Source organism: Rhincodon typus, chromosome 32 (genome assembly GCF_021869965.1).
Source record: "Rhincodon typus isolate 14 chromosome 32, sRhiTyp1.1, whole genome shotgun sequence".
NCBI lineage: Eukaryota > Metazoa > Chordata > Chondrichthyes > Orectolobiformes > Rhincodontidae > Rhincodon > Rhincodon typus.
The window spans coordinates 32,681,152-32,691,983 of NC_063363.1; the positions used below are offsets into that span (position 1 = coordinate 32,681,152).

The 10,832-nt window shown below is 43.0% G+C and overlaps 1 protein-coding gene across 1 annotated transcript in view; it reads right to left on the bottom strand.

Annotated features, from left to right (window-relative positions):
* kirrel3a (kirre like nephrin family adhesion molecule 3a) overlaps positions 1-679 on the bottom strand; it is a 545,968-nt gene extending 545,289 nt beyond the window's left edge. The window contains exon 1 of the mRNA XM_048615672.1: positions 613-679. Within this exon, the coding sequence (XP_048471629.1) occupies positions 613-658 (46 nt within the window). The 5' untranslated portion in view covers positions 659-679. The remainder of the gene's footprint in view (positions 1-612) is intronic.
* Between the last annotated feature and the right edge of the window lie 10,153 nt (positions 680-10,832).

The window sequence follows — 10,832 nt, forward strand, 5'->3', positions numbered from 1 at the left end:
TACCCTACTGCTGGGCAGACGCATGGTAATATACCCTAGTGGGCATATTGAGAGGGTAATATACCTTACTGCTGGGCAGACACATGGTAATATAACAATAGTGGGCATATTGAGAGGGTAATATACCCTACTGCTGGGCAGGCCATGGTAATAGACCCTAGTGGGCATTTGAGAGAGTAATATACCCTACTGCTGGGCAGACACATGGTAATATAACACTAGTGGGCATATTGAGAGGGTACTGTACCCTACTGCTGGGCAGACCATGGTAATAGACCCTAGTGGCATATTGAGAGGATAATACCCTCCCTGATATGCATTTTAAGAGGTTAATCCCCTTCCCGGGGACACTGCGAGAGGGTAAAACACTCCCTGTTGAGCAGGTGCCTTGGCAGTATTTAAAAAAAAACTAACATTTTCTTCCCAAAACACACCGTCCACCCCAACAACAGGTAGGGCAACAGAAGGAGTTATTGTCACTGTTCACAGTCAGAGCTCCCAGCTCGCAGCAACAGCAAAGATCGCAAATCACAGCCGCAAAAAAAAGCAACAGAAGGCATGCACTGGAGCTAAATAAAGCAGGGAGTATATCAGCTCCTGCCAGCCTCTTACCTTCCCGCAGGAGCAAGGCGATGAACAGCGGGAAGACTGGCCTCATAGCCAGGGCTGAAAGATCGTTCTCCGCTCGCCGTTCCTTGCAGATTGCTGCCTCCACTCCCTTCGCGATTCCTCTCTCTCTCTCCCTCTCTCTCTGTCTCTCTCCCCGGACTGACTCAGGTTCTGCTCGCCCGGAGTGACTGCTCTCTCGCCGCTGTCCTGCTCCTGTCTCCGCTGTTGCCTCGGTTCAGCACCATCTCCTCACCGAGAGTCATTCAGATCCAGCAGAGACAACCCCGCCCACACTACCAGCTCCTCACCCACCACGAACACCAATCAAACCCAGCACTAAGCACACCACAGTGCCAGAGTCACCCACACTTTCCCTGTGCCAACCTGGCACTGGACAAGCCTACAGTCTCTGCCCTTACCCAGCTCAGGCAAACTGACCCAGGGTGATGTTAATATCATTTATTTAAAATGGTGCAACAGAAAATTCAATCAATCTAAGGTAAGGTAGCAGCCCCCTGCCTAACTCAAATTAACTTATCAGCACTGTATCTGTCACATCCAGTACCGACCTGCTGAATAGAGTCAGCAATGGAAACACAAATGCCCCCATATCCAATAGATGCTAAGGATAGCATACCTCAAACATACCTAATCATCTTTCGCAGAGAGGAATCTAGCTCGCTCAGTCTCAGGCTCAATGGTTACTGCTGCCACCTCATTGTGCCAATGACCTGAGTTCGATTCCAGCTTTGGGTAACTGTCTGTGGAGTTTGCATGTTCTCCCTGTGTCTGTGTGGGTTTCCTCCGGGTGCTCCAGTTTCCTCCCACAGTCTAAAGATGTGCAGGTTGGGTGGATTGACCATGCTAAATTGCCCGTGGTGTCCAGGGATGTGTAGGCTAGGTGGGTTAGGTAATGTGGGGTCAAGGGGATAGAGTAAGATGGGTGCTAAGTCTGGGTCAGATGCTCTTCTGAGGGTTGGCACAGACCCGATGGGCTGAATGGCCTCTTTCCATACTGTAGGGGCTCTATGATACAATCAATATCCACACTACAAGACAACGTAAACCCAGCTAACTCAGTATACCTGCTCAACTGAAACCTCAAGTTTCAACATGATCAGCAATTACAAACCTAAACCTAACCAAGACCACTCAACCCAAAGTAATCACCACTGGGCCATCAAACTCTCAACCACTCAAACCAATGCAAGTGTTCGCAGCCAGCACGAAGCAAGTCAAACAAACCCAACCAAACTATTACAAGACAATCCGTACTCAACCACCCTCATACAGATGGCACCAGCCTAACCAAACTCACCCCACCCAACAAAGAGGCCAAACAACATCCAGCAATACACCCACAGGAAACTGCACATGGAACTCTGATCCTGATAAGTTTTTGAAAGGCCTAGTAGAAAGCAGCTCCAACCTATACCCTCCCAGCAGCACCAATTTACATGGACCCTGAATCTAGAGCATCCATTGCAAACACACATTGCCCAGCATTGCCCAGATATCCTATCATTCGCAAACTCTGCTCAGTGATTTGGAACAGTCACCACACCCTGGTGAGCACACTGATTGTAATATGCTCCCTCTATTGAGAGGGTAATGAACCTCTGGTGATCAAACTGAGAGGGCAGTCCCCTCCCTGGTGGTGAGACTGAGAGGGTAAATATGTCCTCAGTGAGCAAACTAAGGTGATAATGCCCTCCATAGTGGCGACAGTGAGACGGTAATACTCTCCTTGGCAGGTGCACTGGGAGGGTTAGACACGGTGATGAAAACACCTCTGTGCTAGTTCCCGTGCCAAATATATCCAGTGACTTGTGTATCCAGCACCACATGCATCCAGCAAGCTCAGCACGTTCAAACCCAGCACAGAGGACCTCAGATCCAGTCCGGAGAGCCATTCGAACTTGATCTGAAACTAACAGAAAACCGATTAACTCAGCAACTGCAGAAGGAAGCCAACAGATAACCACTGAAATCCAACATTAGAAATGAACAGAACTCAAACCCATCATCCTGAACCATATTCGCAAAGACCAAAGTGCTTGAGCAATTCATATTCATCGCAAAGACTGAAATTACGTACACAATAGTTTCACATCAAACAGGTGCATGGTAATACTCAGAAAGTACAAGAAAGCCAAGATTTGTAATTCAATCATTCTTTGTATTTATATGCACCACAACCTTACCTACTGGAATACTCTATTAACCTCATGTGAAAATAACCACTTGCCTACAATTCTAGCCTAGCCTGAAAAAAAAACCGAGCATTTCCAACTCATACGATCTGGTCCCTAATATATAGGGACATCAGTCTGATTCAAGCATTTCAATTTGGAGTTCTATATATCAAAGACTGAAGCCAGCTGAGGTCTGTGAAACCTCAGCAATCATACTGCAGGACTCGCCTTCCCTCTGCAGCCAAACTGTTCCACTGTGTATATTGCCAGCTGTCAGCATCAATATCAGCTGTACAGGATGTTCATGGAAAAGCGTGAAGCAAATAAGAGTGGAATAATTATCAAAGGGACAATGAGATTATATTCTGATTACCTGATTTAATTAAGCATTTAATTTTCCCACTAGATGTCACTACTATTGCCTGTTCCATTATCTGGGCCAAGACATTTATTTTCCGTGTTTATATCACTGTTACACTTTCCTGTCTGCCTCAGAAATTTGGACCATATGTGGAGATCTGTAGAAAACAAGTAGGGGCCTTTGAAATGTGGATCATGAAACGTAGATGAAAAATTCCATTTACTGACCATGAGACAAATGAAGAGGTAATTGAAATTGCAAGAGCAGAAATGAGTCTCACAAACGTGACATCCAGAAAATAAAATGTCAGTATTTCAGTCTTTTGATCTGCGCTGATATGTTACAGAGGCCTCTCCCTGGGGGCAAAGTAGATGGCAACCTGATCTAGGCGTGGTTGGAAGATGAATGGTACAGAGCAGTTGCTGATGAGCTCCTGTTGATATTTGAGGATGGAGTAAAATAGAAGATTATGGTGCACCTTGACAGTAGATCTCCTGACAGAATTAGTTTCAAGCTGCAGCAGCAGTGACTTAATTTACAGGAGGGATGACATGCATTGACCACTAGCCATCTTCTTTGGATTAGAATTAGAAATAGGTTTATTGTCACATGTATTTAAGTACAGGAGTAAAGAAGTGCAGTGAAAAGTTTACAATGTTGTCCCACATGGCTTCATCTTAGGTACAAAGTACCTAGGTATGAACCTTAAGTATAAGATAGAGAAATATAGAAGAAGAGTTACATTACCTTACAGTTATTCATAGTATAATTTAGAAAAATAAGAAATAAAGCTAAAAAAGATAAACATTACAGTGTTTCCATAAAGGGCCTGTAATAGATTAATGCAAGGGGTCTGACTGGGCTCATTAGCCTCTGACTGCCTGCACCTGACTACGGTCCAACAACTGTCCCCACTCTGCTCCAGGCCTCCGGCCTACTGGCTGTCCCACTATGCTCTGAGCCTCCACTCCAGCTTTTGAAAAAAGAACACGAAAATAAATCTTTAAAACAGAGAGAAGAAAAACGAGGAAAGAAGAATAAAAAAGAAAAAAGCAGATGACAGGGAGCCTGGAAGCTCTCTACTCTACCGCCGCCATCTTGAAACTTAGCTTAATGTATCAGGCAAACTATTTTTGGAGCTGCCTCTTTGATCAGTACAGTTCAATCCTTAATCTGTCCATAATCCATAATCCACCTCTATTTGTTTGTTTGCTTCTTTATTCCATTAAAACAGTGAATATGGGCATGAATTTGGGAATTCTGGAATCTGTCTAGCCTTGGGATTCCTCCTATAGATTTTCAACTAGTTTCAATTCCATCAGATTTATGGAACAGGAAACAATAGGCATCATAGAATAGGAATTGTTTAGCCCTGTTGAACCAGAAAGCCAATAGGTTGGAGATGATTGAAGAGGAATTTGGGCATTAGATGACACAGTAGGCGTTTGCGCTGCTTGTGTAATGCTGTGGTCTCGAAGACATTAGGCACTGTATAGCAGAAGAAGCTGACTGATACAATCACATCATATTCAAGTTCCCCAACAGTATTTTGTGAACTCAATGGCCTTGGAATTATCCGATGGAAAAATTGCACACAGATAATTAATGTGTTTCTGAAATATTTTTGCCAGCTAATTTATTGATAAGGTCTCTGCAAAAATAATCGCCTTAAGCGAATTCTTTCAAATGCAGTAAGTGTTCACATCACCCACAAGACCTAAAATCCAAAAGTATCAATGATGGTCAGGGGAAAATTTAGAATCCAGATTCTGTGGTAGTGAAGTGGTGACTTTACTGGATTAATATTTCAGGGTCCCATTTTTCTGTTTGCTCAAATCCTACTGTAGAACCTGAAAACAATTGAATTTTTTAAAAAATGTGTAATTCAAAAGTCTCAGTGACAGTGGCCATGAAAATTTTCATCATTAATTGTAAAAATAGGAAATCTACTGTCCTTACTGACTGATAGTTGGACTGAAGTGTCAGTTTCCACACTGTATGACTCTATCACTCTGATCTAAATGTGACTCAGATCCATGGCAATGTTGATTCATAGCTGTCCTCTGAAATGGCGTGTCAAGCTATTTAGTTCAAGGGCAATTGGGGATGGGCAACAAATGCTGGTCTTAACAGTGATGCCAACGGCCATTAAAAATTGAAAGGAGAAATGGGTTCCTTGAAAATGGAGTCACAAGTAGATAGGATAGTGAAGAAGGCATTTGGTATGCTTGCCTTTATTGGTCAGTGCATTGAGTATAGGAGTTGGGAGGTCATGTTGCAGCTGTACAGGACATTAGTTCGGTAACTTTTGGAATACTGTGTGCAGTCCTGGTCTCCTTGCTATAGGAAGGATGTTGTGAAACTTGAAAAGCTCAGAAAAGATTTACGAGGATGTTGCCAGAGTTGGAGAGTTTGAGCCATAGGGAGTAGCTGATTAGGCTTGGGCTATTTTCACTGGTGTATCGAAGGCTGAGGGGTGACCTTATAGAAATTTATAAAACCATGAGGGACATGGATAGGGTGAATAGCCAAGGTCTTTTTGCAGGGTGGAGCAGTCCACAACTAGAAGGCATTGGTTTAAGGTGAAAGGGGAAAGATTTAAAAGAGACCTAAGGTATACCTTTTTCAAGCAGAGGGTGGTGCGTGTATGGAATGAACTACCAGAGGAAGTGGAGGAGGCTGGTACAATTACAACATATAAAAGGCATCTGGATGGATATATGAATAGAAAGGGTTTAGAGGGAAATGGGCCAAATACTGGCAAATGGGACTAGATTCATTTAGGATATCTGGTCGGCATGGAGTTGGACTGAAGTGTCTGTTTCCATGCTACACGAGTATATGACTGTCTGATTCTAAATAAAAAGTGATAAAATGTTACAGCATTGAAGGAAATCATTGATTCCTTCATAGAAGTCCTTTGGAAGAACTATCTAATTAACCCAATTCCCTGCCTCCATGTCTGTGCAAATGTTTCATCTGTATGTACATATCCAGATTGCTTTTGGAAGTTATGACTGAATCTGCATTGACCTCCCTTTTAACATTCCAGGTCAAGTTATTAACCAGTTGAGGTCTCCCATTGCAAAATGCCAATCAACCTGTCCTGCTCAGAAACAGGTCCCGCTGTTGGGTTATCCTATTCTATGAAGCTTACATATTCACCTGGCTGATCCCATTGCTAGGTTGGAAAATAGGTCAGTACATCACACGGTCATTAATATCAAGACCGTGCAAATGTCAGCTCAGCTCAGTTGCTGGGCACTGCCATTTCTAGGTCAGAACATAATGGATTCAAATTACACTCCAGTTTATGCATACATAATCTGGGCTGCTGATCCAATGCAAAGTAACAAAGAAATAATTTTGATTTGTACAGTGCCTTTTATGGCTTGAGAGCAGCCTAGCAAAATGAAGTTGTCATTACAGTTCACTGAAGAAGTCTAAGTTGCTGTGGTGACAACAATGATAAAATCTGGAGCTATGGATGGAGTAAATTTCTTCAGACTGATCAGGAATCTTTCCTTCTCTTACCACCTGCCATTGGTGCATGTTGAAGGATTTATAAATTGCACTTCAACCTGTTTAGTCATATTATGAGCACACCTTCCTCAGTCTACAGGTCTTGGAGTAGGGCATGAACTCTTTAGGGGAGGTGATGGCTGCATGTTTTTAACATTAGGCTATTTATTCGGAGTACCTGGATTCAAATCCTGCCACGGTGGAATTTGGATTTAATTTCTTTTTAAATAATCTGGAATTAATCATGTAACAATGACTATGAAATTACTGTCAATTGTTGGGGAAGAACCCATCTGGTTCACCAGTATGGAAAGAAACCACCATGCTTACCTGGTTTAACTTACATGTGACTCCAGACTCACAATTCTTAAGTGCATTTTGGCAAATTAGGGATGGGTAATAAATGCCCAGTGATACCCACATCCCATGAATGAATTAATAAAAATTGGATCTTCTGACTCAAAAGCAAGAATGCTTCCTGCTCCAACATAAGACCTCTCTAAATTGGAGTTACTAGACTGGTAATATAGGTGGCTGGGGAAAATAATCAAAGGCAGGAGTTCACATTCCACCACAGAAATCTAGATTTGGTTAATTAAATACACCCTGAATTAAAAAGCTAATGCTAGTTCTAATGATAATACAATTTATCTGGTTCAGCAATGTTCTTCAGGGAAGGATATTTACTATCCTTACCCATTGAGACCCACATGTAGCTCAAAACCCACAGCAATGTGGCTCACTTTCATTCTGAAATGGTGTAGCAAGCCACTGATCTGCAACTATTGAAACTCAATGGACCATCAGCATTGACCTTGGCACTGAACATGTCAAAGAATACCCTACCCAGTTGGTACTGCAAATTCTCATCACAAACATCTGGGCACTCTCACCAAAATTGCATGAACTGTTCCGCGGCCAAGTCAAGTTAGAGCCCGATGTGGTGATTCTGTACAATCAATGTCCCAAGCTCATCCATCATAATCCCAGACCATTTCCTGTTCCTCTACCACAATAGCCTTAAAATGGATGGTGCTGGAATACTTCAGCATTGACCCAATGGAATCAGATCAAAAATGATACAAAGAATTCTCATTTTGATTACTTCCTCCCATTCCAATCCCCACCACACCTCACCAAGCTGCCACTTCAGCTGATGAATCAGCCCTTCTCCAAGTTGCACACCACTTGAAAGAAGAGCTGAGATTGGCAAGGGCACAGAATGTATACCGGCTGTGGGAACTTAAATGTCCATCACCATCAGATGCTGAGTAGCACATCTACTGATTGAGCTGGCCAGGCTCATAAAGACATGTATCTGTCAAACTGGTCTTGCAATAAGTTGTGTGAGAACTGACAAATGGGATAAATTAATGACCCTACCTGTCAATATTTCCTTTGATAAAGATAGTATTGGTGGGAATGAGCATTGTGTAGCCCTTGTGGAAATGAAGTCCCCTATTCATGCTAAGAACATGCTCCATGGTGCTGCATGGCTGTACAGCCTTGCTAAATGAAATAGCTTCAGAGCAGATCTAGTAACTGAAGACTGGCCATCCATGAGGTGTTATGAGGCAGCGACAGCAGCAGAATTATATTCAACCACAGTCTGTAACCTCACAGCCTGCTTCCTCATTTTACCACTTCCATACAACCTGGGGAGTTAATGATAGTTAAATGAGGAATGTGAGACATCATGCCAGATGCAGAATCAGGAATACATAAAAATGAGTTGCCAACCAGGTGAAGAATGCGTGCATGCTTATTAGTGAGAGGAGGATGCTGTGAACTGTTTTTTTTTAGTGATTCTATAACCAGTATTTCAGTTCTGAGCTCTGCAGTCCTATACGTCCAATTATCAATGTGTAACAACAGTTAACTCCACAAACATCCACATCATCAATGATGGTGGAGCCCAATGGATGATCTCAGCCTTTGCCTGAAGTCTCCACAATCGTGCAAGCCAGTTTTCTAGTACTTTCATTCATGCCATTTAATACCAAGTTACTGGTAAGCGCACTTGATACAGGAGAGGTTGTGGCCCCTGACAATATCCCGGCTTGGTACTGACAATGTGTGATCCCTAACTAGCTGTGCCCTTAGCCAAGCTCTTCCAACAATGTTACAACACTGGCATCTACTTGGCAATATGGAAAATCGTTCAGGTATGCTCTATCTACATAAAAACAGGATATATCCAACATGGTCAAATTAATCATGAGAAAAATAATGGGCACTGCTATTGACAAGCACTTACACAGTAATAGACTCCTCACTGATCCTCAGTTTGGGTCCAACTGTTTGATAACAACTGAAATTATGCCAGTAATTAGATACCTGTGAGCAGTCTCAGGAATTCTGGGAAACTCAGTCTCAGGAGAAATCGTTGAACAACCAAGGTATGAGTAATTATTGAAGCAGTCCAGGTTGGAAAGGCAGAGAGGCAATTCCAAAGCTAGATCACTGAAATTGTAAAATTGGAATCCTTTGCGAAGGAGGCAGAAATTTACTGAGATTTGAAGACTCATAGTATCATTACCGTCTGTCTTGAGCACATCTGCCATTAAACTATGGTCTGTATGATGTCTGACCATAGTTTTGTCTGCATACTTACCTTGTGTTAATTCTAAGTGTCAGAGTCTAAGTTGCACATGTGGTGTATGTGGTTTATATGGTTTTCAATCATTTTCTTACCTGATCAGTCTACCTGCTTTGTCATTATTGCTTGTGTTTGTTTTGTAAAAATTTTGATTCATCTCTGAAATTCTGCCACTCATTTTCTCATCCTTGGCCCCTCGTATTTGGTGACTTTGTACACTTTTCATGGTACTGCTGTATTCCTGTACTTGAGTACACGTGACAATAAACGTACTTCTAATTCCAATTCTAATGTTTAAAATATGGGCGACTGCGGGGAGTGAACAATAAAGGATAGGATGGATGTGCCTTTGAATATTCACCCAACGGGGGCATGAAATTGGAGAAGTGGTTATTGTCCCATTTACTCTGAAGTCAGTATCGAGAAGCCCAAGTTAATGCTTGGGTGGACTTCAACAGCACTATTCAAATGAGCTGCTGAGCATTCACTGAGCAGGAACAGGTCTCTGGCCACTGCAGGTGTTGGGAACCTGGCAGCTCAAAGGCAAGCCAGCTGTAGGTCAGTGGTCAAAGGCAGGAGGTGGTGCGAATGCTTCTGCCTCAGGCAGTCTCTCACGTTGGTACGAATGACAGGGGACAATTGTAGTACATCCTTCGCCCATCTGTACCTAAACTACATTGCAAATGGAGTCCGACAACTGACATGTTGGATACATGAGCTAGATGTGCATTTCACCATCCAGAGCATTGCATCAGTGCCTCTTGGACGTCCAAAAAAAATGTGATGATGAAGTTCCACTCAGATTTACACTGCCTGTGGCCCATTTTTTTCTGGAGAGACATGATTGGACAGTCTGTCAAAACCATACCCAATGTCTCCACTGGTTGGCAAATTGGTGTTGGCAGGGCTGAGGAAAATCATGAGAAGAACGCAGGAGGAAGTTGCAGGAATAAGTATCCATACAATTCATTGTCTGAATGAGCAATATTCTTATCCCCAGATTGTATTATGCAGCGATTATAGCATCAGTCAACAGAGGATTAGACAGATGTTTGATTAAAATGATATAGAAAATGCCAGATACACCCAACGAAACCAGCGCTGACAGAAACAGAGATGGCGGACTGGATTTCACTGATCCGGTGGATTGGGGGTGCTCACAGGGAGCAGCTTCAGGTTGTTTCCCTGATTCTGTCAGAAGATTGTACAGGGCAGGTGAAGTGGGCTAGATGTGGAGCTTATTTCAGGGTTGTTGGCATTTTGCCAATGGCAAGGCTATCCCTCTCTGTCAGGAAGCCACCAGACAGTCAGAAGCATCCTCCCTGTGGCTGTTCAGGCAGGATGTCAGAGCCAGACACTCGCCAACCCAAAGGTTAATGGATGAAAGAAGGCCCCAAAGCCCTCAACATCTTCCTACAACCCTCTCCAACCCTCTGGCTTCTGTTTTTATTTTTCAGATCTAACTGGCTGACTTCCAAGTTGGATTGACTGACTCACCCCTTACTTTATGCCACTCAACCCATATTCTAATCATGTGACACTGTGC